The sequence below is a fragment of the Gouania willdenowi genome, chromosome 4 (assembly GCF_900634775.1).
Source record: "Gouania willdenowi chromosome 4, fGouWil2.1, whole genome shotgun sequence".
Lineage (NCBI taxonomy): Eukaryota > Metazoa > Chordata > Actinopteri > Blenniiformes > Gobiesocidae > Gouania > Gouania willdenowi.
The window spans coordinates 24646295-24674155 of NC_041047.1; the positions used below are offsets into that span (position 1 = coordinate 24646295).

Here is a 27861-nt window from a genome sequence, read left to right on the forward strand (position 1 = left end):
TTCTCACATCCATTCTCCACTAGTTTAACTGTGTAAACCAGGGACATGCAGTCAGAGAAAACCTCTCCTCCTTAAGACTAAATAAATGATATAATTATTTAAATTTGAAATTTTATTAATTTTTAAATTTGGGTTTTAAATGAGGTAAATGCACATGAAGACATTCGGTCTGAAATTGTGCCAACATGAGCTAGACCAGTGTTTTTCAACCTTGGGGTTGGGACCCCATGTGGGGTCATCTGGGATTAAAATAGGGTCACCTGAACTGTCTCGTAATTGGTAAAAAGGAGGGGGAAAAAAAAAAAAACAACTTTTAAACTTATTTTTCAAATACACAATAAATATCAAATAACTCCTACTCTTAAACATTCTTAAATATAAATCTAATACAAATATAAATGCAGTATAAACATAACTGAGCTGGCACACTTGTCACTTTGGGCACTAATCCTGGCTACTCTGTGTTTGTAGCACATTTTAATAAAGATGATCAAAAAGTTATTGCAGAAAAAAAAAAAATATCTCTGGCCTCGCTGGATATTTGTGATCAAAATGGGGTGACGACCTGAAAAAGGTGAAATAGCAGGACTTCCCCAGTAAGTCAGTTACATTTTTTGCTCAGATCCGATTTTTTGTTTGTCCGTTCACATGAGCATTTAAAATGTGACTCAGTGAGATTTTGAGAATCAAACTCCATTGTGAAAGGTTTGCGGATCAAATCTGAAATTACCGAAAATGGGGGGTGGGCCCCTGCACCTCCTACCCCATTTTTTAAAAAAAAGGGTTCCAAGCATCTCATATTCATACCAAACTACATTCTGATCTTAATGAGAACTAATGGAGTAGCCATTTGAAAAAAATACACATACCGGGTAATGGGCCTCATTTTTATACTGGTATGTGCCAATGATTCCGTACCACCCTGGGCCCCAGATCAAAAATCAGGCTCCTAGCGTACACATCCATAGATTAGAACAAAGTGAATAGCGTTTTGAGTCCGATAGCCTAGCCTAATAAGCAGACAAGTGACTGAAAAAGCCTAGTAGTGAATAATAAATGAGGGCACAACCAGCACAATTGTCTGAAGGGCTAAAGTATTTTACATAGAAATCCTTGCATGTCATTTATAATGTGACAGTGACACCTGCTGGCTGCTGTAGTCTCTTGATTCATTGTGAAAAAGGAGTTGCACATTTTAACAGTATAGTATTTTTTATTAGTTTCTGTAACCAAACCAAGAGAATGTAAATAAGACCGTACATATTTTAATACAGCAATGGGAACCCCTGTACAAGAACAAAAAAAAAAAAAAGTCATCACCCTCCTTTTATCATCCCTACTCCAAAGCCTGGTAGGTGTGTGGGGCCTCTCCCCACCTCTGGGTGCTTACATCTGTACATTTCTGAGGGATCCTCGTCACCAGGATGAGAGGCTGTGCCAGCGGCGGGGGGGTAGAAACACGGCTCTGATCACCCCCCCCGGTAGTAAAAACCAAAAGTCCTGCTCAGACACTTCACAACCATAGGCTTCTCATCTCAGGCATTTCCTCTTCCTGTTGCTCCTGGGTGTGACGCTGCACACGCATACATTAAACATATCTACTCCTCTAGGCCCACCCTGCGCATGGGGCACTGAAATCAGTCAATTGCAGCAGGTCAGGGTGTTTTGCAATCAAATGTGTGTGTGTGCACGTGACGGTAAAGACGTGTGTGAGAGCAGTGGTAGAGGAGTGTTTAAGTAGTGATGAACTAAAAACTGCAGCTGCCAAGGCAACAGCAAAAACCTAAAAGGCTGCAACATCCTCGCTGCACTGATTTGACCTTTGGCTAAATATACAGGACACGCCCTTCTGTTTACATCCCAGGCACATCATCATCACACCCACACATCAGATATTCTCAGGCATGGAGAGCAGAGCAGAAGGCAGGAGCGAAGGCTCACAGGCAGACAAATGGAAAAAAAAAAAAAAAACAAACAAAAAATTACGTTATTCAAATGCTGCCAGTTTCTACCTCATAAAATAAAACAACAGAATCTTTGCTTCTGCGCAGGAACCAGATGGAACCATTGATAAGCTTGTGCACAGAGCTCTGGGTTAGCAATGATGGGAGCTTACAACTAAAAGTGTGCTTCCCTAAACAATGACCCTCTTACTTCAAAAAAAAAAAAAAATCGGATTTATTATTTCGTATCAAAACAGGTCTCTGATTATATGTGTGATCCTACATGGTTCGGGTGAAGACAAACACAAATGAAGAGCTATAAAAAAAATGTCAAACTCAGCAGCATATCTATGTTCCCTCAGCTCCACAGCAGAGGAGATTTCTAAGGAACAACGTGTGCAGCAAATATATCAGCGTCTAAATATTTAAGGGGGAGAGTCCAACACAACGATGTGTGAGGAGAAGAAGACGGAGAAGAAGATCTCCACCAACAAGCGTCCTGCACCACCTGTGTTCTCCTGGGCTGATATGAGGCGGTGACTGAGTGCGTGAGGCTAAACTCTCTTCTATCCGTTTGGACTCAGTCAAAGGCTCGTTACTTGCTCTCCTCTGGTTTGATGGCCTGTGGCTTAATGGGACCAGTCCGTATGGGTTTGGACATGGGCGGTTTGTCAGGATCTGCGCCGCTTCCCGTCTGGTGGTTTGGGGCGGGAGTGTCGAGCAAGGCTTTTCCTCCTTGATCGAGTCGGGAGGATTTAGTGACTTGTGGCGTTTTCAGCTGCTGCTGCTCTGAGAAGAACTTATGAGTGGACTGGAGCACCTCAGCTCTCTGCTTAGCCTGCACAGACCCAGTGAGATCAAAGGAAAATACAACAGTTAGAAATCAACAGCTATGTAATTGAGTATTACAATTATGGCAAAATTATAATTTAAAAACCTGTTGCTATTGTAATCATAATTAAGTTGTAATTGAGTTCAGATAATTAAGGCCCTAGCACTATGGTGTGTGGGACCCTATTGCAATGCACCTTGTTTTTATTATTTTTATTTATTTATTAGGACTGGCAAAAAATTTGATATTTTGGGGGAATTTGACATGTGAATGGCAAAATGACAATGGCATCCTCTTGAAAATTGTATTTGTGTCATCATCATCACTCTCTACAGTGATGTCATGAAGAACTTTTACTTCAGTACACTGAGGATTTTCCTCATCTGGTTAAGTACTGTTATTTTTTTCTACCACAAACACACATTCACAATGTAACCTTGTCTAATGATTCACATCTGTTTTATACTCACACAGAAACATCAATAAGTAATGGTTTAATGGTTTAACTCAACCGTCATTCATTATATTTGCACAGAACATTGCAAGAAAGTTTGACAATCCTTGAAAATGGTCAGCTACGTCTCAACACTAAATTTTCTGCCACACCCCGACATGCGACATGTCTAATTTTATGCGGCCCCCAAAGTATACGTACAAAATGACAGAAAACGCTCAGATTGATCATTATTCTAAATGTTGACATGAATGTTGATAATGTGGACATTCCATCAAACAAACATTTTGTGGCCCCCACTGTGATAGAAGTTGCCCACTTCTGTGATGGGAGTTTTTAATGTATTTTACAGCTGATTTAGGGCCCTTTAACCTAAAAAAGTTAACTATCTTTTATGATATTTGTTAAAGGCTCAGTAATAGTGATTATTATTGAACTTTAGTAATTGAGAATGTAATTGCAGTTGACTTTCTGAAGATAAAAAAAAAAAATTGTAATTGGGAAAAATGCTGGTCACTGTAATCATAATTAAATTGCAGTTTAACATGGGTAATTGATAACGTAATTGTAACTGAAACATGTAATTGAGCCCTACGCTGGTTGGCAGTAGCCAAACAAATGTGTGATGGACAAACCTTTAGGTCCTGCTCTGCTTTCAGAGCTGCATGTGTCCCTCTAGGACCCATCGGAGGACCAGGCAGACCTCGAGGAGGATGCTGGCTATGTTGATGGTGCTGGGGTCGGGGGTGGGGCATGAGCCCAGCACCCACACTGGCTGACATGGGGGGGCCCATAGAGCGCTGCAAACCTCCTGCAAAGGAGTTGGTGTGTGGGGGGCGGACCAGAGGAGACACCATGCTGGGCTGGGACAGAATCTGAAAAAAAGAGCAACAAACAGCAGGAAACAAATCAAACACTCCCATTACAGTCACCAGCTCTGCTCCATAGAACACCACAAGTTACTGCTGCACCGTAGATACCTGTGGGTTGAACTGGCCCGGGAAATGTTGTGTCATCCTCATGGCCGCAGAGTTGGGCTGAAACTGTTTCTGGTAGAGCATGCTGTTCATCTTACTGGACTGATTGCTTGGAGAGGTGGAGCTGGCCCTGCACACAAACATTACTTCCTTTAATACTGCAGTAAAAACAGGTTCTAAACAAAAACAAAGAAACCTAGAGCGCAAACCTCCACCAAGTTTTCTGGATCAGTCATCCTGATCATGGTACAGGGCTCCAGACTGTGACCAAATTGGTCACATATGCAAGTATTTTTTCAGTGTGTGCGAGTGCGATTTCATCGGTCGCATTTGTGCGAGTGCGTAGGGTGACCTATTTTTGAAAATCCAAAAGGAGGAAACAGGGAGTTACGCGCTGAGGCGTCCAGGCACGCGTAGCAACAGAGCGTATAGGGGCGGACCTTGCGGAAGTGAGGGGTGGAGGGTAGGGGCACGCTAAACCGAGTGCATGTGGGGCCACTTATCAAACCTGGGAGCACAGAGGGTGCATGTGCGTTGCCTTCTCAAGAGTGAACGCCTACCTGTGCAAGAAAGCTCGCATGAACCCAGTTTTCCTCGTGCACAGCTCTGTTTACAAGATGAGTCGGCATCACTCATACAGGCTTACCTTCCAAAAGAAGATTTGCACTTTTCCCCACTATGTCAGACTCGCCACCAGTAAGTGAAAATCCACTTTCAAAGGACTGGGCATGAATACGAGCAAGTAGGACGGCCTTACGTAAACATATCATTAAATAATTTACAACTAGGAGGACCAAAAGTCTTGATGATCCACCCGGAAGTTGAAGCTAAAATACATCGTCCACAATATCTTTAAATTAAATTTTGATATATCTTAACCTTTAAAAATGAATAAATAAAATAGCCTTTAAATTACTCTCGTATCAGAAGCAGCACATATTGATGAGTCATGTGTATTTCCAATTTCTTTAACATACATAATGTCATGTATTACGGCCCGAGGCCGTCAAGTCTGATGACTTTTATTTTGAAGCCTGAGGCCGTGCCATTTGACGGTGCTTGTTTTGATAAGTGACGCCGTGCCATTTGATGGAAGTATTGCTGAGTCATGAGTCTGTTTGGTCTGACAAATAACAGAGGTTTTCCTGATACTTCACCCTGAGGTTGTTCTAAAATGTACACCGTACATGTGTTTAACACGGTTAGCAGCAGCTGTCTAAAATATCTAGAGTAATTATCGTGGCTCCAAGAATGTAAATTATTTTGAACCCTTTCAGGGAGACGAGTTCCCTGAAAACAGACAAATTTAGTCCGAGTCTAATCAAAAAAGATGATTTCCTACTGCTTCCTGTCTTGGAACGTTCTCACAGGAGAAGCATCAGATGATTTACCTGTAAGGACTGGAGGTGGGAGTCGTGCTCCGTGCGCCAACAGGAGGAGTCCCAGGCTTTATATCCATCCCACCACCGAAGAGTTTTAGATCCATGTCCATCTGCGGGATAACAACAGAGGAAATCTGTAGCACCCAAATCTCCCAGTTTCTGTACATATGTGGCCATGAAGAAACCAGTACCTTGTTAGCAGGAGGCTGCATCATGCTGTGGTTGGGGCCCATGATCCCTCTGTATGGCTGAGAGACGGGAGGCTGTCGGTTCATGTTGGGAGGCTGAGCTTGGGGGGGTGTTGGAGGCAGTGCTAACAGGGGTTGACCTCCACCCGACCCAAAGTTTGGCAGAGACAGCTGAGAACCAGGCATAGGCACCGTCACCTGGGGACATGATGTTTCACAGCATCACTGCTTCTGTCCCGTGGACTTTACGTAAAGCTAATGCACCATGACCATGTGTTGGGGTCTATTACAATTACTTCTTCAATTATCCATGATCAATTACAAATCAATTACGATTATGTGAAATTTCATGAAAGTAATTGTTCTCAAGTAATAAAGTTCAATTACAATAAATCACAATTACTGAACCTTTAAATCAGAACTAAGTAATTTTTTCGCCATAATAAATCCTTCTCATTGTCCCTGTGAGGGTAATACAAGTGTTTTTTTTTTTTCGTCAACCAATCCTCGATCACGTGCGTGCCGAACCGTGGTCCAAGGATTGGTTGACAAAAAAAAAAAAAAAAGAAGTTAAATGAGTCGTGCATCATTAGTAATGCCCAGCCTGTTCTGTTTGCCACGTCTGTGTGTGTGCGCGTGCCCGCACATGTGTGGTTCAGTCTACTGGTCGTGCATCTGTGTGTGATTGCATGAGAGTTGAAGAGAGACACACACAGGGAGAGAGAGAAAGAGCTCTGTGTGTGTAAAAAGTCTGTGTGAATGTCATGTTTATGCCTCTGTCCATCCATGTATTTTAAGGCTCTTAATAAATAAATATTGGCTCTCGTCCGGATGGCGATCCTTGACTATTGTAAGAATTTGAAATTATAAACTCAGATCTGCTTTCTTTTCCTTCTTGCATTCTTTTTTTGATGATGGTATACGCTAGTTTTTAATTCATTCTCCAAGTTTAAAAAAAAAAAAAAAAAGGTGTTCTGCTTATTTTTTCTCCCCATACACTTACCTGTTTAAAGGATGAAGGTGTCATGCCTTATGTTGCTCTTTAATTAGTTTTTATATGACTCACAATGTTATTTAAGCATTGGATTGATACCTCAAATTATAAGTTGTTTGTATTTAATGAGCAGAAAAATGTTGCACTATGTGTTCTACAAAATAAATGAACAGGGAAGTTATTTGTATGATCTTTTTATTTTTTTTTCTCTGCTGATCCAAAAAATGATCCCATCCGTGACTCAAAACTGTGATACGATCTGAACCGTGAGTTTTTTTGATCCATTGCACCACTAGGAATGAATCTAGCCTCCAGCGTGCAAGGAGTGACAGCCTATAAATTGATGTTTATGTTTGTGTGTATATTTGTTAAAGAAACAATAAAAAGATCTTGACAAAAAAATACACAAAGATATTGTCTGTCATCCAATTCTCATGTATTGGTTTCCTTTTAAGGCTTCCTTATCCATGAAAATACAGGTTTTCATATTTAGGTGTGTTCCTTTTTTGTGTCAGTATTGCCTTTAATTTAAATATTTTTTAAAATGGTGAAAAGATTCTCAGGACAACTGACAGGTAATATATGATATGAAACGTACATATGTACAAACTTGTAAGCCATAGATGCAAAACTGGGGAACCATGTTACTTGTATATTTTTATAGAATGCCAATTATCTGAACTCAATTACAATGCAACCAAGATTACAACAGCAGCATTTTTTTTTTTTTTTACCAATTATGATTACTATAATATTTATGTCACAATTGTAATTAATGATCAATTACAAGATTACAATTACCCTGACTATGACCACATGTTCTTACCTGCTGCATTGCAGAACTGGGGGACTGGGTGTTGCTGTAGTAGCTGCTCTGACCATGCTGCTGCACCTGACCAGAGTACATGTTGGAATGCTGACTCATTCCCTGTCGAGCCTGAAGTCATTAACAAATGTGGATCAAGAAACAAACTGAAACCACCAATAATGACAAAAACTGCATCCAATAGGGTGTCACTTTACCTGCAGCAGGTGTGTATCAATGAGCTGGGAATGGGATCCTCCCATGCCCGAGGGCTGGTTGAGTTGTGGCTCAAACAAAATGGGAATGTGTTGGGTGGACGAGGGCTGCTGATAGGCCAGGTTGGACTGAGGCTTACCCATGTCTGGGGCCTGCACGCCTGGGTAACTGTGCAGGGATGGCCCCGACAGCATCATGGAGGGCTGTGACAGACTGCTCTGCATGAAGGCCTGCTGAGACCTGTTAAAGAACAAATAAACCAAGCTGCCTCACAATGGTCATACTGATTTTTCTAAGGCACTTTATTCTAACCTTTTTAGAGCCATGACACATCTACAGCATGGACAGAAATCCTCACTTACATTTGCATCAATTTTATGCTGCCTACTAAAGGCAATGCAGCTCATCCATGCACTACAGCATAGTGCTAGTATTGAAAGATAAGAGATCTTCTGATTTTTCAAACTGTTCCAGAATATTTCGTGGCGTAAAGTCTATCTTTGGTTAAAATGTTGTCACAATCCGTTAAGGACTTTTGATGTAACCCTGACAAACAAACAAACATTTAAAAATGTGACCTCCTTGGCAGAGGTAAAAACAACAACACACCTTTAGAACAAATAAGTCAAATGGAGCCCATTGGTGGAGCAGAGGGATTGATTTTGATTGATTGATTTGAATGATCAGCACCTGAAGATATGACAAACCCTCAATTTCCACCAATGTCAGACAGCGGTTAAGAACCTAAACATTACAGTGTTTCAGAGACTTTGGATCCTGATTTGTGTACCATGGTTTGCAGCCATGGTTTGAGGTTTCGCATAAAAACACTGGATGGATTAAGATTTATCAACTCAAACACTTGAAAATGTATAGTTTAGTGTTCAAATGTTCACACCCACACCCCCTTAATCTTTAAAGTGAGCATTAGGCAGACAAATATCGATGCAGTAGATTGTTAGAAAATTGTTAGCAAGTATTAAATTAAAACCTCGCAAGCCATTATAAATGACATTAGATCTAAATAATTTAAGATGAATATAATTAGTTCAATCATTTCTTGTGATGTGTCATCTTCTCTGTTCCATCATCTGGGCTAACTTTAGACCATTGAATGTGCTCTCATGGCCTGTAGATTTGTTTCCTACCTGTATGGCTGCAGTGAGGAGCTGAACAGGTCTTGCGGCTGTGAAACTGGAGGCCCAGTGCCAAGTCCAAGCTGAGCCTGGTGGGTGTGTTGGTGCTGAGGCTGCCCTTGCAGGGGAGCGTAAATGGGGATGGGAATCTGCTGCACTGCCGTTGGCTGTCAGACAAATGAACAGATGCATTTGGACTTCCACACAAAACCATTTCGGTGATTGTCTTTGCAACCTGGCGGACTGTCGTACCTGTGAAAGACCTGGCTGGAAGCCTTGCTGCTGTGCCAAGGAGGGAGGAGCCAGGCGAGGGTGAGGGGTGCTGAAGAGGTGGCTGGTGTCCATGTAGAAGGCTGGGATCTGAGCTGCAGAACCTCATCACACAAGAGGAGATGCTTCAGTTTAAAAAACAAAAAACAAAAAAAAAAAAAAAAAAACTCTGTAGGTTTTGTATCAAGTGTCCTTTAGCCCTCACCTGCTGCAGACTGGGAGACGTACACCTGTGGGGTCTGCTGCTGGGGCAGGAGAGGGGGCACACAGCCGAGCTGGGAGAAGCCGCTGCCACTGCTGGAGGACAGGCTCCCACCCTGCAGCTGCTGAGGCTTTACTTTACAGATGTTGGGGGGGTCAGAGGCTGTGGTGGTCTTGGTGCTCAGGGATGATGTTGTGTAGGTAGCAGAACCTGCAGGTGAGATCAACATAGCTGTGAACACAATAATCACTTCAATACTACAGTTACATGTTGGAAGTAGCTCTGTTACCTGACAGCGAGGTGCTGGGCGTCACAGACGCTACAGGGATCTGTGGCATGGAGGCGGAGGAGAAAGAGGAGTACGAGGAGGCACAGGAGGTGATTGGGGAAGATGAAGACGTGACTGGAGAGTTCTTTTCAAGGCTCGGGGAGTTCTCCCATGCTTTACGGGCCGATTCCATCTGAAGAGGTTAAAGAAAGAAAGAAATGGGACTTGAACAAAAGCTTTAGAAAAGCTGAAAATCTCACACGCACTCCCTTCAGGTTCTCCTTGTTCCTTTGTATAAAGGTACTGTTAATGTGATAAGGGAAGAATTGTATATTTTTGAAAATGAAGATAAAGGGTTTTAGTGACAGACATCCTGAGCATATTTTTTCTGCTTATTTAAGAAATTTCTGTAAATCCATCCAAGTTTAATTTGTAATTGCATTAAGTAGAACTATGGTAAATTTTAAGTTTTATGTGCTGTATGTATGTTGATATATAAAACTATGTATATTTTTTATTTTCTTTTATTCACTTATTATTTTTGAACCTTCATGGAAAAGAGGGTGATTTGCACCTCAAATGAAGAAATATTTACCATCTGTTTTTCCAGATTTATTTTATATTTTTATTTCTCTGAGTTTTGTTTTAAGAAAGAGGACTCGTAAAGACCACAAGCATCTATTGTATTTGTCAATTTGTGTTGTACAGTATGTCACCATTTGTAAATTTTGCGTGATTGTTCAAACAAAAACACTGAGAAAAAAAAAAAAAGAAAGAAATGCTGAAAACACTGGAAAAAGTAAAGTTGTGTGTGTGTGTACCTTTAGGGTCAAGTCTACAGTGGCAGGAGAGACCGTGCTGAGACTGGAGCTCTGCTGCAGTGTCTCTCTCCGGGGAAGGGGTAAGGAGTGAGGCAGTGCTACCTTTAATGAATGAACATTAAGTCTTTAAATCACTGATCCATCACTGAATATTTTCTATCGTTTACGACTAAAATCCAAATCATCATACTCACATTTGCCACCAAACTTTCCTCCATTTTATTCCCTCCTGAAGAAACGCCATCAGGCAGTGTTGAGGATGGGGTGGTGTAGTCAGTGACCGACTCCTGAGGAGGAAAATCAGTTTCACTCAGATACTCTGAAAGTCATGATCCAAACAAGCAGTCTGGATGCATGGCGACAGTTGTTGAGGTGCAGTGTACCTTAGAACTGCTGGTGAATTCTGCTGAGGGAACTGTAATCATGCACTCTATGTCTCCTCTCAGTTCAGCCACTGTAGCCTCAGTGGCGGGAGGACTGGAATCAGTGGCTCTACTGACCACTCCTCCAGGTACCCCTCCGTCCATGCCCTCGCCCTCTCCTCCACGTGCATCTTTGGCCTTGCGGTTCTTCAGAGAGCGCTCCTTACCGATGGGACCAGGTTTGTACTCCTTTGTTTCCACTGGTTCCATCTCAGCCAGCTGAGAATAGACAAAGTCTATAAACCGGCCCATAAATCAATCTTTGTTTAACAACGTGCCGTTACCTTCTGTGTTTTGATTGGGCTAGCTCGAGGTGGTTTTTGTCTTTGTTCTTTGGGAGCAGGCAGTTTGTTTTCAGAGGCCGCTTCTAACAACGCAGGAACTCCATCACTGTCGGTGCTGCCTGCAGATGATGGAGCTCCAAACTGAATACCATCGATCCCCAATTCCACACCGCTTTCAGGCTTTCCACCCTAAACACAAAAATATGAATATGCACGCATGAAGTGAATGGATCACAGCAGCCCATGAGTAAGATCGTGTATGATGAACCTACCTCTGAGGGGACGGTGCCTGTAAAGGAGGTGAGAGGTTTGTTCCAGGCACTCACAGAAGGTGGTTGAGGCGGACTGATTGGACCAACTAGAACACACATCACATCATTAGCTGCGTTTCCATTACACTTAGAAATGCGCAAAATATAGAGCAATAAAAACTGGTAAAAAAAACACCTGAATTAAAAAAAAAAAAAAAAAACACTCAAATATTGCTAAAAAGTTTTTAAGCTTTCATGAGGAGGAATTTCAGATGTTTTCTTATTTCGCAAAATTGCTATGGAAACAATTTTTCCGCAAGTACACGCCACAGAACTTGATGTACCTGGTGACATGACCACTTCTCTCAGAAAACATGACTAGGTAGGTGTAAACAGAAGAGACCGGGACATTTCTTAGCATTATACTTAAAATTATTACTGCCATACTAGACCTGAAACAAACAAAGGAAGGCGTAGAGTTATAAGGAGGTTCTGAGCGTCCATCTTTCTGCAGCAAAGTCTCGCGGGATGAGATTTCACGGGAGTTGTGAGGCTCCTGCCCAAAACAACCTTCAATGTAAACATGTTCAAAGCGCAATTACACTGGCAACATTTAGAAATATCGCTTTTATTTTACGAACATCTGTAATGGAAACACAACTATTGTTGCCCAATCAACAGTGACATAAGCGCTGCATCACAACCAGATTCAGGTTGGTTTTACACAACAAAAAAAATCACCACTTACGTTTCTTCACGTCAGGAAGGACCACAGAGCCTGAGACCTTGTTCTCCCACAGCTCTGTACCCAGAGTGCTGTGCGTCTGCGCCGGGGAAGGGGGGAGGCTCTTAGAGGTGAAGTCCACAGTGGTAGCAGGAATGGAGGACAGAGGAGCTACTGTTCCTTCCAAAGTCTGAGGGGATGCAGTGGGCTGGGAGGGGGGAAGGTGAGGATGCTGGGTAGCAGGAACTGGTGTCTGCTGTGCGGTCTGCTGTGTAGAGGCTGCAGCAGGCGGAGGCTGCATGGGTGGTTGCGGCTGCTGCTGTTGTTGTGGTAAAGGCTGCTGTTGCTGTGATGACTGTTTCTTAGCAAATCTTGGTGGCAGTTTTCCTCCACTACCTCTGCCCTTTTCACCAGAACCTTTTTTACCCCAGTTCTGTAGAAATGGGATTAACGTGTCATTCCACTGAAGTAGTGATACGTGCACATGTTTATAAAAATTAGTTAATTACGTTCATTTGTTTTCTGCTCACCTGAGTGGTCTGCTCTTCCTTTTTCCGTTTTTCTTCGTCCTGCAAGCGTTTCTGTTGCTTGCGAGAGACGACCTCTGTAAAACCGTCATCGTTGGCGCTGGACTGTGGATCTTCTGTTGTGGTGACCTCGGGGTGATCGTCAATTATCACAACACCTATAGCAACAAGGAGTTAATGGTCAGGTTTCACAGTCACGAATTTCAGGATGATTAGTGAGCACAATCAGTTGTGATTACTGACTGGCATAGTTGTTGAGATCAAACTGAGAAAGAGCATTCTCCTTGGGTTTCTTGGTGGCCTGTTTGGCTTCTTCTTTGCGACGCGCAGGCTGTTCCTTTCCAGGTCTCTGTGCAGCTCCTCCAGCTGTTAGTGCAGCACCCTCTCCATTTTGCTGGCCTGCAGTGCTGCTCCATGCAAAGAGACAAAAAGGAGGTGATGTCAATTCTTTTTGGCAAACACGAAACTAAAGTTGATATTTTGAGACAGAAACAGGTAAAATATATGTGCAACACTCATATTTGATTTTTCCTACTGGTTTCTTTTTTCTGCAAGATAACGCAAAAACATTTTGATGCATAAGCATCAAAAACAGTTTGAAGTGACTTCAAAATGCAAGACAAGAACAGGAAGTAAATAGCAACCAAATGACAATTGTTTCGTACCCTTTGCGACCAGGTTTCGGCGGTCCTCTCCTCTCTCCCTTGCCACCAGCGTAACTCCGGCTTGGTTTGGCTCCACTGTTGCCTCTGCGGTTCTGTCTTTCAGCGGGCCTCTGATTTGAGAAACTTCTCTTAGCAGCAGGAGGTCCTTCCCGTTTAGGAGTCATCCCTCCATCAGGTGGGATTTTATTGGGAGTTAAAGATCTTTGAGGAGGGGTGGGAGCAGGAGCAGATGCAGCACCTGCTTCGTTGGCAGTTCCCAGTGCTCCTTTCCGCTCTTCTCGCTCCCTCCTTTCATTGAAGTCACTGCTCTCAGAGGCGGTTTCCCATTCCTCGTTGGCTTGATCAGAGGAGTTCTGGTTTGACAAGTCGGGGGATTTAGTGCCTACTGCAGTGATGGTGGAGCTGCTGGCCTCAGGCAGGGATGGCTCTAAGGAGGAGACGAGGTCAGGTCCAGACATGGTGGCTGTTACTTCTGCAGGCACAGTTAAAGGAGTTCCAGGCGCTCTAGAAAGCGTTGGAGAAAGGGAGGTTGGGGCAGAAGTGGAGCTCTGGACAGCAGCAACAGGCACTAAGGGTAAAGGAGCAGGAGGACTCAGGGCTGGCTCTCCACTACCAAAAACAGCAGCCTCGCGCTCCTTCAAACGCCTAAAGCGGGGAGGTTTATCTTGCCTTGGGGGTCTTGCTGGTCTGGGACGACGAGGCCGCTCCCTGCTACTTGGAGGAGCCCCGTCCACAAATTTCTTATTGTCAGACTTTGGGGGCCTACGGTCATTGTGAGGATTGTCATATCTTGATGAGCCTTCCATGTCTTCAGGCCTGAATGTCTCCATGGGTTTGGAGGGCCACTGAGAAGAGGACTCTCTGGGTGGCCGTCTAAGTAGGCCGCCACGAGGTACTCCACGTTCTCTTGGTCCCCCTCGTCTGTTATATAATCCTCCTCTTCCTCTGCGAGAAGGTTCTCCTTTAGGAAGGAAACCTGGTTTTGGCCTGTTTTCGTCATCGCCTCTGTGTCCAACCTTCTCTCCCATGTGAGGAGGTCCAAAGCCTGGCTTGTAGGGGCCTGGCCGGCCCTCACCAGGAAGCGATCTCCTCAGTGGGCGGCTAGGTTTGGTGCTAGGCTCACGGTCAGACGGTCCGGTATCACTGGCAGACTCCCTCCCACCTTCGCTTTCAGAGTCAGTATCTGATCCTCGGCGTCTTCTACGTTTTGGTATTACTTCAAAGTCTGAACTCTCACTGCGCGTCTCACTCTCTTCTCTGTTGCGGTAGGCAGCAGCTCCTGCAGCAGAGGGCAAATCATTGCGGGATCGAGGCTCCCGATAAGGGTAATCTCCCCGGCTTCGACCACGACTCCCTCTGCCTCTGTAAGTTCCCCTGTAGCTCCGTCCTCTGGAGTAATACTCTCCTCGACCACGTCCTTTAAAATTTGAGTCAACAGGCCATTCCCTCTCCCTGTCTTTGTCCATTTCTTTCTCCCGTTCTCTTTCCCTTTCCTCGCGTCGGTAAGAACGTGGAGGAAGGTTGGATTCCTTCCGAGAGGGCAGTTTGGGCTCTGGGTGTTTTTCCTGGGTGTGTGGTTTGTCTACCTTTTCCTCTTGAGAAGATGATGTGGGCACACCAGAGGAAGGCAGGGATTCTCTCGCCCTCGGATGTGTAGGTCGCATTTCTTCTTCTTCCTCTTCACAGATCTTCTTGGCCTCACCCTGAGGTTTAGAGCTGTCGGGTACAGCAGCGACCACAGAGGAGGCTTTGAATGACGGATCCTTCTTGGGTCTTTCACCCCGTTCTCTTTCACCCCTGTCTCTTTCGCCTCTTTCACGACGTCTCTCTCGCTCTTCTCTTTGCTCTCTCTCTTCTTTCATATCCCTTAGGACAGGCTTCTTTATTGGCCCAGATCTGCGCAATGGCCTCTCTCCCCCTGGGCCATCTCTGCGTCCAGCCCCTGATCTCCCACCCCAGCGCAGCTCAGCTTTTTGCTTGCTGGAAGCTGGCAGGGGCAGCTTTTCTTGTTTGTGTAAACCCTCAGCAGGAGGTGTAGCTCTGCTGTTTGCTACTGCACTCTGGGAGAAGAGTTCATTCTGGGGCTTTTCCTCAACTGGATCCACTGTGTGCTGTAGCTCTACTGATGTTGTTCCAATAGGTAAACCATCAAACCGGGGCTCATCTAGTTTAAGAGAATGGCTTGAGCCCTGAGACACACTTCTCTGCAACATGGTGTGACCAAGAGCTTCAACTTTTTCTCCACTGAGTAATCCAAGCTCCTCCGGATCAAAGGGCGAGCCTCCGGTCACTTTTTCAAGAGGTCGGGATGCTTCTTCGGAGTCTGGAGTGAATGCTGTCAGGGGTTCGGAATGGTCCCGGAAAAGGTTACTCTTACGAGAGTCCATACCAATGTGTTCCTGGGGGTAGATGGTGGGAAGACCTCTATCCAACTCCAAATTAGAGTCCATCCTGTAATGACATGAAAGCATTTGGGTTTATTGATCAAACCAATATGGGGCAAATAATCAAAAATATTTAGCACTTAAAATTGGCTACCTTTGTTCCTTGCTATCATCCCTTCCTTTTGGAGGGGTTACCGAAGGTAAAGGCTCCGTTTGTGGGTATGGATCTGATCCCCACACCATCCGTGAGTCTGAAGGCAAACCATGGTCACGAATTGGTCGGGACAAATGGTCAAATGAATCCGAGCTGGAGCTGGAGTTGTCACCTGGTTCTCTGCGCACGATTTGCTTTGGAGGCATCCTCCCTAATCATATTAAAATATTAGGTTTCAATAAAAGAATCATTACAATTGTCTGGCAAATACATACATCTACCTATTATAAGTCAAATTACCAGGATGAATGTTTGTGGGCATGTCCATAGGAGGTCGACCGGACATCATACGAGGATCCATATAAGATTGCATCATGAGCCAGCGTGGGTCAAACCCCATGGATGCCAAATGCTGGTGGTGAGGGCCCATCGGCTGATACATGGAGCGATGCTGCTGCTGTTGCTGTGCAGCTGGGACAGAGCCCCCACTTGAAGGAGAAACAGAGCCACTGCTCTGATGCTGCTGCCATTGTTGCTGCTTCATTTGCTCCTATAAACACCAGAGAAGAAAATGTGAAAGTTTGCCTTAAAAAGAACACTGTGTTAAAATTTTTTATTTACAAACGATTCTCAAATTTAACTCAGGCCACATCTGTATGCTCTCTGACTTAGCTTCAATTGCTGGCAAACCCCTAAAAAGAGAAGACAGCAAAATCTCTCTGAACCTGAAGTTCCTGGGGAGGGATGTAGACGTGTGTACCTGCTGTCTGAGAAAGCGAGGCGGCAGAGACTTTTGAAACTGTTTGGAATAGCCTGAGATGAGAGTGGGGCGCATTGCAGCTGCAGCCTCTCCGTCCAGCTGTGGTGGGCAAATAGGGACTTCTTCACCACTGGGAGTGTCAATGTGAGCCAGGGAAATACCGACCTCATCTACTGAAAAAACACAAACCGTGTTGGTGGGTATGAGAATTAATAAGAGCCTATAAGTTCGCCTGAAACTTTTCAGTTAAAACAATTGTTACAACTTACCTCTGTTGTCTTCCATGGTGAAATAGTCCCGGATAGGCACTGATGTCCTGTCAGTCTGGTTTTCTTCTATCAAAAGACTAACCTCATCCAAAGAGGTTTCTTCTTCATTTTGTGGCTCAGGAGTAACGACTGCAGGTCTCTGGTCAGGAGAAACCTCCTCCTCTGCATTTTTTTCCACTCTCTCTTGTTTCATCTTTTCATTTTCTTGATCCACCCTCTCAGATAGAGGAGCTGGAATGATAGAGGACTGTGATTGTAAAACTGGGACCAAAGGTGCTATAGTAGAGATGGGAGTCGCCGCTGAGATGGACGTTTCGTCAGCAGCAGTTCCTTCCTCATCATTGGCAGCATGAGCAGTGGGCGGTTTGCCTTCTGTTGACTGTCGGTGTTTCTCGTTGAGGCGTTTAAGTTTTTCAGCACAAGCAGCAAGTCTTTGTTCTTCCATTCGGCGCTCTTCTTCTTCTCTCCTTCTTCTCGCTCGCTCTACAGCTTCAGACACTTCTGAGGACTTCTTGCGCTTCTGTCTCCACGCGTCAGACTCCTCGTCAACACCAGGTGCTACTGTAGCCTGAGGTTTGCTCCCACGTGGGGCTCCGCCGCCAGCAGTACGACTACCACCCTAAGAAGTAAAGACAATGACTCACTTCACTCACAGTGCTATAACAAAAGTACAAACAGCGGTTTTGCTTAAAAAAAAACAATACAAAAAAATAGATAAATAAAAATCACTCATGACTTACCTGGTTGTCCTGTGCATCGACTGATTTATTATACTGTTGCCCGACACTCCCAGGTGATTGTGCTCTGGGATCAAGACTTTCTGACCAAGAAGATTTGCTGCCAACGCGGTCGTCAGTTCCTTCTTTCCACCCATCCTGACCGTCTGATGCTCGAGCCCTCATCCGATCAACTTTAGCCATCCATTCCCTGCAAAGCATATTTTTAAGTTTAACAGTGGTGTTTAAATTCCCAATTAAATGTGCTTTAAAAGTAGCCTATTCACTAAACTGAACCGTTTTTACAGTTAACAATAAACACTTCTGTATTGAAAAAGACAATAACACTTCATTAGTTACCAGTTTTCTCCCTTCTCTTTAGCAGCTTGGTTCTCCTCATCATCACTAAAGTTTAGTTTCTCAGTGTAGTCCACCTCCATTTGAGCTCCTGATGAGCATAAGTGACATAATTATTAGGATGGCAATAGTAAAGAAAGGATTCTTCTATTTGTTGTCAATTGTTATGCAGTGTTGAGCTTCTAACCTGCCCAGCCCTCATCAGCTTCCGTGTCTAAATTGTCAAGCTCCTTCAGTTCATTTGCACTAACGATTGATGGTCTGTCAGGATCTTGGAGCCAGGCTTGAGGAGGGGCCTGCTGAATGCGCACTGGACGAGGACCCCTTGACAAAAGCAGGAACATGATCAAAATGGCAAACGAGCAACATTTCTTACATTAGCTTTATATCACTACTATTTTCCCCCAGATGTACTTGAATTAAGTAATTTTATTTTTCCTGCAGGAAAAATTAATCGGTCTTAAGGAGAGAAGAAAGATGATTACACTTACTTTGTGACTTCTTGTGAAACAGGGTACCTTAAACTCGCTTGGCCCGGGGCTAAGGACAATTGAGGATAGGCGTGGAACATCTAAAATACAACCACAGCAATCAGGATGAATCAAAAAACATTACTTTAATATGTGATGAGATTAGTGTCAAAGTAACACTCACATAAGGTGGCATCATGCTCCTGAAAGCAGGGTCAAAGTGAGTTGGCACACCAGCAGGGGGCTGCTGACCATTTAGTTTAGGCTGAGGAGGTCCAGAGGGAGTCGGCCGTTCTCTGCCTTCCTTTTTCTCCCTCTGGCCATCACTGATGACATTTCGGCCACCTTCATCAGATTCAGCGGGTGGTGTTGAAGTACCAAGGCCAGTGTTACCCTCTTCCTGAGCTCTGCTGTCCATCTCAGGTGGGCTGGGCACAGGGTTCAGATTCCTGCCTCCACCCTCACGCCAACTACCAACATCTAGCAGAGCAAAGGATTGTTTCTTACAAAGTGTGATAGACAACAAACCTGCTGTATGAGGGTTTAAAAAACTATTAGTAATACACATAATTATGTTCTTGTATATTATGAAGTAATTCACTGAAAAGTTAGCCACCAAAAATGTTCAGCCAAAAACCTAAAAAGCATTTCAGGCAAAATTTTCAGTGGCTGAAAAGGTTTTATCACAGGATGTTATGATGACGTGAGTAAAAACATCAGCTAGTACACACACGATACGAGGCAACATGTCTATAGCGTGAATGTATTTCAGCATAATGTAGAACTAAAGCGTCTTCTAAGCAGAGGTTGAGACAAACCATGGAGCGAAAACAATGAAAGGTACACTCAAGTGCGATTTATCTTTCTACTCCTACGCCTTACCCTTTTGGGTATTCTGTGTGTTGCCTTCTTTTATTGCACTTTATCTGATCTGAGCTGTAATGACAGTAAATCTCCCCACTGTGGGATCAATAAAACTACTCTACTCTAGATCTCAATAATACTCGGTGTCATAAAGCAGAGAAGCTGCTCTTTAAGATCTTAAATGCACTTTGTGTATTTATTTAATCTGAGTATCTTTCAGCAGCCCAGTCAGTTATTAGCTTAAAAGTAATTATTCAAGAGGTCAAGTTAAAAAATATATATATATTTTTTTTAAATTATATTTTATTTTATAATTTATATTTATAATGATCTATTAGATAGTCATTGCTAAATAAATATTTTTGGATAGTTTTGACTTGTTTATTCTATGAAGCATTAATATTTGCAATTGTAATTCCTAATTTTAGTGAGGTTAGCACACATTCAGAGCCATAAATGCAATGGTACTAATAATATGCACAACTTATTTGCATTTCGGTTTTCTGCCTTAGTTTCCTCATTTTTTGTTTTGGCCAACAATTTTCATTTCCGTGCATTTCTAATATAATGCTATCGTACTTTGAGGTCTGAGGCTGGGTCCGGGTCCATAAGGCTCTTCTTCTTGATCCTCCCCTTTCTCCGACTCTCCAGCCGCCTGCAAGCTGGGAAACTCCTGGTGAAAATGGCTGCTCACACGAGGAGCTCCTGAAAAGAAATTACAGAACAAAGTTACTTCACATTCAAATAGAGAGGATTACAGTCAAACACAAGCTGAGAATTAAACCCTGAAGTCTAAATACTGTTGCCGTTCTACATCCAATCATTTATATACATCCTTTGTTGTACAACACCGTTAATACAATACACTGTAGCTTGAACACAGTAGGAAACATAGCAGATGCCCACATTAACACACAAGTCAAGAACAACATTAGAACTTGACCATAAAACTGTTAATTAATCTGTGGATTGCTTAGGGAGCAAATAAGAATTACCATCAAGCTGTGTTTGTTTGCTGTTTGCCCAGGAACGGCTAGCCCCAGTGGAAGGCTCTTGTGGTTGAAGCACTGCTGGTTTGACTGGAGGTGGAGGAGTCTCCTGTTGCCTGTGTCACAAACACAAGTGTTCAGAGTAGGGATATGAAAGCATCTGCGTTATTACCAGTAGTTTGATTGTAGCTAAAATTAAGATAGCTGCAATCTTCATTGTGGCTGAAACAACAAATATTTGTGGAACTTTTTTTTGATGAGTCTAAAATGTGCTGTAGCAAAATTAGCATTGACAGACAGTAGCAGTGCAGCAGACAGACTAGGACCAATGTCAGTGTCCATCTACCTTTATACCATTCTGGAACATAGCTATTTTGTCCTTTTTTAGATGGTCGACACTTGTGAATCTTTAAGTGCATGGATGAGAGACAGCGGACTTAATTGTGTTTGTGCAAGTGGGGGAAGAAAAAATAAGAGTTTTTTTTGCTCTTGTCCAAGTCTGTAAACGTGTGAATATACATTAGAAAATTAAAGACAGTCGTGTACAAACGACATGCTGTGAAATGCACAGATCAGGTTGAGAGAGATGTAGTGCTCTTCTGTCAGGAAGGTTTGACTAGTAGTTCCCAAATAGGGCTGCATGTACCTTTAGGAGTATGTGAGCACATTAGTGTTGGAAAAACGATATCAAAATAAAAGCATAGCTGTAAAAGAAATGACAAAAATAAAGAATGTGAGTAAATGGGTTAAAAGTTTATTCTTTTTTATAACAGTATTAAAAGAAAAGCCAAAGTTGCCAAAACATTATGAAAAAATAAATAAATGGGTTTAAACTTGAGTCAATGGTTCACTAAACACAGTAGAAAGTTCATCTGGGACATAAACAACAACATCCAAACACTCATCAAGGAATAGGAATGGAAAGATGAAGAGGTGCTCGTGCGATTAGAATCAAGCTCAGGGGGCAGGGGAGACAAAAGTTTGGGAACCACTAGTTCCCTAGAAAAAAAGAGGTTCTTGTAAAAACTTGCAAAAAATGCCAATGATTGGCTTTTGCAAGAACTTGAGTGAAATATTTGGCAAAAATAAATAAAAATGTGTAAAATGGTACAATACAACATAGCCAACCTGAAATTTGAAATACTTGAAGGCTATCGTGACCTGTTCTTTGTCACATATTTCATCTCAAACAAAAGGAAATGGCTACAATCTGAAAATCAAATGAAACAACTTGATTGAGAGCCAACAATTGTGATGGGAAATCACAAGTTGACAGCAAAAAACAGCCTTTTCTAACTACACATTCTCTCTACAGAAACTCATAAAAAGGTAAAGAGAACAGAAACAAACCCAGGTCAACAAGTAAGAGAGCAAGTAAATAAATCACCTCTCGTCCCCAGCCTCAGAGCGGGATGCCCAGCCGCTTCCGTCTTTGGGGACGATGTTGACGTTGGGGTCGTTTCCCTTGTTCTCTGCTTTCAAGCTGGGCAGATTAGCCGGTGGGGGCATACGCCGGCTAGCGGCAACTTTGCCCAAACTCTGGAGCCCATGTCTGGCAGCCACTGAAATGAAGAAATATTTAAATTAGAAAAAAAAAAGACTATTTAGGAACTATGAGTTAGAGAGAAAACAACTATCATTCAATTTTTCCTATGTCTCACTAGTACTATCCATAAGATTTACTACACAATAGAGACCACTGACAACGATTGTTGGGGGCTTACCTGCAGTTTTCTGGGTTTCCAGAGATTTGCCTTTATACGTGTTGAAGAGGCTAAGGGTTGCATACTTTGTTTTGCCATCCTTTGCCTTGGTGCTTTGCCCTGACTTCTCTGACATTTCGATGGAAACTCATTGAGTCTGGTCCTTTGGCCTCGCCCCCAGAACCAGGCTTCTACACAACATGGACAGAAAACAGAAAAAACGTGCATTAAGATCTAAATATATGATAATACTGTGCATTTTTATGTATGCAAAAACAATTAAAACACAAGGGAACAACCAGATTTCTTGACACATTTAAATCCTACCTTCCTTACATTACTTACCATTGGTTATGATTTGGCGGTATACAAATAAAAGATTGATTGAGATTTATTGATTACTTAAACCCGAATACGTGTGCGCTGATGACCCGTATCAAACAACCATGTTTGAGTGAATTGAGGCTGATTTGTAAATAAATTAAATGAAAATGTGTTCTTACGCTACCCTGCCTCATTAATTCAGTTATAATTGACATGTAAGAATAGTTGCTTAGCCCTCCTAAAGCAGATGGTGAAGAATGCAAGAAAAAATAAATAAATGAATAAATAAATGAGTGGAGCGTAAGCAAAAACTCAAATGACCAATTTTAGAATAAATACAAGGAAGAAACCTGACTCAATAAAACAACCATGCTGGACATTTTGCTCACGATAAATGCAAGACAACATGAAGTGATCACTAGCAATGTAGTATATGAAGAATTTGGTTGAATGTGGATGGAGAGGAACTTAGGGCTGCAGTGTCTTTCCCAAGTCACACGAAGGTCATGTATTATTAATGGAGCTCTGGTGTTACAGTGGCTGTGTGAGTTTGTGCTAGTTTGCATGTCTGTCGGGGGGAGCTGACAGCTCTGAGGGGTCCAGTGCATCTGCATCTTGGCCTTGGTGCACTTAAGCAAAAGAACATCCTCTTAAAAGGAAACCTCTGCTTTTGAAAGTGACTTCTTAATCTTAAACATATCAGGATTCAGGAATCTGAAGCATTAGAATGGAGACATGATTTTTTTCCCCCCGTGATTGGGACATTTGCAGAGAAGTTGGTGATGCTGGGCAACAAACAGAGCACCACTACTTTAATAATTAACTTGTCTTAAATCAATACTTTAGAGGTTAGCCCATGTCCAGTGTTACATTGTCATGAGATTAAACTGTACCACAATTTTTGATGTAGTAGTTAACTAGTTAGCCTTACGACTTTGCAGCAAGAAGTCCCTGGGTTTAGTCCATGCCCTGAGCAGTATGTACCATGTTCTCGCTCTTTGTTGTACATTATGTTAAGCAGGGATATTTGAGGTAATCTACATCTAAGAAAATATTGTGATGTACAATAGGCAGTCACACCAAGTGTATAACTTTCTGAATCATGTCCAATTTGTGAGTTATCTTATGGGCAAAAAGGCAAATCAAAAAGGTCTTAATTTTTGACACTATGCTTAAACATGCCAACCAATGTGATCTGGTTCTACTTTTTACATTGTTAATGTGTTCATAAGTAGCCATCCATCCATTTTCTCCAGGTTATTATGCGGGACCGGGTCGCGGAGGCAGCAGTTTCAGCAGAGATGCCCAGACCTCCCGATCCACGCCCACTTCCTCCAGCCGTTCTGGGGGGACCCCAAGGCGACACCAGGCCAGCTCAGAGACATAGTCCCTCCAGCGTGTCCTGGGACTTCCACGAGGCCTCTTCCCAATAGGACATGCGTGAAACACCTCCTGAGGGACGCGACCAGGAGGCATCCGAAACAGATGCCGGAGCCACCTCAGCTGGCTCCTTTCGATGTGAAGTAGCAGTGACTCTACTCCGAGCTCCTCAACCAATCTCGAAGGGTGCGCCCAGCCACCCTGCAAAGGAAACTCATTTCGGCCGACTGTATCCGCGATCTTGTCCTTTCGGTCATTACCCAAATCTCAAGACCATAGGTGAGGGTAGGAATATAGATCGAGCGGTAAATTGAGAGCTTTCCCCCCCCGACTCAGCTCCCTCTTCACCACAACAGTCCGATACAGCGACTGCATCACTGCTGATCCGTCTAGTGATCTCACGCTCCATCCGACCCTCACTCGTGAACAAGACCCCAAGATACTTGAACTCCTCCACTTGAGCCAAGGACTCTCCACCGACCCAGAGAGGGGAAGCCACCTTTTTCCGGTGGAAAACCATGGCCTCAGATTTGGAGGTGCTGATTCTTATCCCGGCCGATTCATAAGTAGCTTATTCAAAAAAAGCTTTCAGAATTATTATTCAAGGTTGCTTTTTCCCTGAAATATTTGACTGGTTGAGGTCTGCAGTTCTACTTCATTTTTCATTTTCTGCTGCTCAGTTGTGTGAACAATGACGTGAGCAACAGAAAGATGCCAAAGATAACCAGGAGCACCTGGACTGTCTGTGCCTTAGTCATTGTGACCTTGCCTGGTAGAAGACCGCATCATTCAGATTTATACACAATATTTGTGTAAATATAATGGCTGGGGACTGAACTTAAAAGTATTTTGTTTTGATAATTAACAAGTCCGTTCGAAATTTATAACTCTCAGAGGGTCAAATTTTGTGAAGTAAAGATGTTTTTTTTTTTTTTTTTTTTTTTTTTTTTTTTTAAATCTTTGTTCCAGCCTTATATCCTGGTTTAAGCACACCATTTTAATTGGAATGGACAATGATTTTGAAAATACACACAGGCAGCATCAGGGGCAGCTAAGTGGCTGCAGGGGTCTTCAGGTAAGGACAGGAACACCCTAGCAGATCGCCTGTATTAAATAGAGGGTGCAGCTGATGTCTGCGTCCCTGGGTTGTGCCGAATAAAATGAGTTTAAACAACCCCAGCACGCCTGGAAGTCCCATTTGCGTCCAAGTGTGCAACAATTATTACAATGGTATTGATTAAAAACAAGAGAAAAGCACCCCCCCCCCACACTGCTGTAAACGCACCGTAGGGAGACATTACACCATAGGGGATCAAAATTACACTGTTGGAAACCCCAACACTTAACAGCAAGTGGTGAGAACCCTCAATAGCGTCACAGGTCTAACCTGATCACCAGCAGGGCCTTGTGGGCCTACAACCACTACATGACTATTTTCAACTGGAATTAAGTCACTGGTTTTACCATCACTCTATATACAGTATGTTGGATAATATCTATCCATCCATCCTCAGTTGTATGTGTCTGCTGGCTAGCAGTATGGGATGTTTGGGTTTATGATGACCATTTAAGAACTTAAAATTCAAGGATTAGTTAGTTGAATAAAACCAGTCAATCATTGTGAATAATCATGCTGTACAAGTTTACAGTAAAACATACAGTTCTTGGGGGGAAAAAAAGCCTTGCAGAGCACATTCTTATTAAGTACCGGTACAAGCCTACTTATTGTGTCCATTTACTCAGTCGACCCATCTCTGCAGTACTTGTACACTTTCTTTGTGTACTTGTGCATTTTCTTTGTTAGAGTTAACCAAGCCATCCTCTAGAGATACAGAACTTTCAAGTGTAAATAAGTCATGGAGGTTGCCTACAAAAAAAGATGCTGAAAGAGCTGATAGTTTGTAATATGACAATTTTAGAAAATAAATAAAAGCCAACTTCTATCGACTTTAGTTTACCAAGCAATTACTTTGATTTTAATGAAATGCTTGCTATTTGACCTTTTTGTACTAAAACGTGTGTTCCTCCATTCAAAGACATAAATTACACTCATTGTCATAGCATGTTATCTTAAAAACATGTTTCCCCTTAATATACACAAACCTATTCTACACTATATGTCAAATCAAGACAAAACATGAGAAGAATGTGTCCTCGTATACTTAGGGTCAGACTCGATAGTCATTAAGACCATGGTAGTCGCCCACATTGGGTGTTGGTTATTTCACTATGAAAGTGGAGGATGGACGAGGTTTCATATATCAAACATTTGAGCGATCGTACCACGTATAAAATCAAAACACTGATAAGGGGTTATATTAACATGTAGATCGGTTGTGATTTATTGATAATGTCTGGCTAGTGGGTAGATATAACCAGGGATTCGAACCAGTGCTGGCGTCATTGAACGCACATTCTCCTGCTGAGCAACATGGATGTATGACTAGAAAACTTCATCAATAAATAGTGCTGTGATTGAAGCGATGTCTCAAAAAGTCAAAGTGGAACATGAAAACAAACTATAAGGTCAAATATCAATTTAATTGATTATCATCAGAGCAGAAGTCTAAGGCCATTCCTAGCCTGTGTGTGCCCACTGGACACCGGCAGACCATCGCAGGCCCATCCCAGTCTGAGCTGAGACAGAACAAATTATATCCCAGTCTCACACTGGTTATGTCGGATAAAAGGATGACACCATCCCCTCGTGTGGAGAAGTGGTACAGCTGGTAAATGGCAGCGTTCACCGCTGAAGCGTGGTTTGGTTTCCTCGCAGTCGCCATCACATCCACTAGTCCATCATAGCCCAGTGTGCTCTCCCTGCTAGCCCTAGCCCGGTGTGCTCTTCACCCCCCGGACACACTGCCCCACTCACACCCCGCATGCCCCACACACCCACCTGCCTCCGCCGGTGCCTCCTCGGTGCTCTCCGCTCCTGCACTGTCTCTTTTTTAAGTCCGGTGTCGGCCTGGTTTGTGTGAACGGACCCGGGTCTGGCAGGCGGATTACAAAAGCTGGCTAGCCTGCTAACCAGTTAGGCTAATGGCGGCTAGCTGCTGCCAACAAACCGCTGTCCTCCTGCACGGAAGCCCGCTGTTGGTGCTTCCTACGACCGCCCGTCTGTCTCAGTCTGTTCGGCCGTGGTACTCGGTCGAGCCGGGGTCCAGTGACTCTTACCGAACGTGTTACGAGTCAGACCGTTTTACTGGTGGACAGAGGCCCAGCTCACACCGCGGCCTGTCTCACAATCAAAGATGGCAGTCGTTGGTTGCCAGATTTATTCCTCCATATCCCCCACTCATAGCTGAGGACCGCATGTATGCAGGTGCTCAATAGGGACCATTCTTTTCTTTTTTTCCCCCACGAGTCTATTAAACACACATTCTTCTTAGTGAGATACTGCCTTTATAGATTAATAGTTATAGAATAATCAGTCTGAAAATATTGTACACAATCACTGCACATGGGTGAAGAAACAGATTTAAACTATCACTTAATTTTTTAATTCAGGCGAAAAATGTCCATGCAAAATTCCCTTTACAGTTAACACAGTTCAATTGATGCTACCAATGCGTGATTTACAAGGATATTTAATTATTTAAATAAAAATAAAAATTAAAAAAAATTACAATACATGTATTCTTCCTTTTCCAAACAATGAGTTATTGGATGAACTGTAGTATTTAATATGTGATGTTTTATATCAAATTTCAGTAGTGTAGAATCATTAATAATGCGTACACAAGCAAGGAATTAACGAATATATTTTGAAGATTTACGAACCTCCAAGAATGACTACAGTATCTGGGCGTCTGTTGTCAAAACATGGCAACCCAAATGTTACCGAGTCACGCACAGATGAATCTTGTTCCGGGTCCACCGCCGGCTCACGAGCGGCGGCAAATTTGAAGTTTATGTAAAGATCATTTAGTACAGTTCTCTGTCCAGCAGGGCAGGGAAGTGAATCAAAATGATAATTATTTCAATTTCCTAATTATTTATTACATTTATGCCCCCGAGCTAGGTTCACTGTATTTTAATTTCTGAAAAAAAAGAAGAAAAAAAAGAAACAAGAAACAAAAAAACAAAAACAAAAAACCACTTAGACCTACCTTGACATACTGAAAAGA

The 27861-nt window shown here is 43.0% G+C and overlaps 1 protein-coding gene across 6 annotated transcripts; it reads right to left on the reverse strand.

The window, feature by feature from the left end:
• Positions 1–1193: 1193 nt before the first annotated feature.
• On the reverse strand, positions 1194–27576 carry prrc2c (proline-rich coiled-coil 2C). Of its 6 annotated transcripts, XM_028445465.1 has the most exons (35): positions 26631–26993; positions 22049–22218; positions 21712–21886; positions 20331–20440; positions 19915–20040; positions 18656–18951; positions 18493–18572; positions 18189–18325; positions 18005–18092; positions 17669–17855; positions 16929–17547; positions 16660–16832; positions 16200–16449; positions 16072–16110; positions 15900–15996; positions 13362–15812; positions 12940–13103; positions 12700–12854; positions 12194–12602; positions 11467–11552; positions 11195–11383; positions 10872–11129; positions 10683–10775; positions 10489–10590; positions 9689–9860; positions 9403–9609; positions 9180–9301; positions 8940–9094; positions 7794–8031; positions 7597–7707; positions 5780–5974; positions 5598–5698; positions 4210–4336; positions 3865–4104; positions 2539–2781 (listed from the first exon to the last, which is right to left on the reverse strand). In XM_028445465.1, exons 2-35 carry the CDS (start codon positions 22161–22163, stop codon positions 2539–2541), a joined length of 8310 nt encoding a protein of 2769 aa, XP_028301266.1. In that variant the 5' UTR covers positions 22164–22218; positions 26631–26993. The 6 variants fall into 6 exon arrangements, with proteins under 6 accessions (XP_028301263.1, XP_028301266.1, XP_028301261.1 ...); XM_028445462.1 differs by having other exon boundaries at positions 1194–2781; positions 15900–16110; XM_028445460.1 differs by lacking the exon at positions 26631–26993 and adding an exon at positions 27515–27576 and having other exon boundaries at positions 15900–16110.
• Between the last annotated feature and the right edge of the window lie 285 nt (positions 27577–27861).

Excerpts from the sequence above, each read along its gene's own strand:
- prrc2c (XM_028445462.1), bottom strand. The coding sequence starts at position 22,163 with ATGTCAGAGAAGTCAGGGCAAAGCACCAAGGCAAAGGATGGCAAAACA. Across the intron at positions 16,450-16,659 it reads CTCGCTTTCTCAGACAGCAG|GAGCAAATGAAGCAGCAACA; the intron begins GTACACACGTCT and ends TGGTGTTTATAG. Across the intron at positions 11,553-12,193 it reads CCTTCCTGACGTGAAGAAAC|TTGGTCCAATCAGTCCGCCT; the intron begins GTAAGTGGTGAT and ends TGTGTGTTCTAG.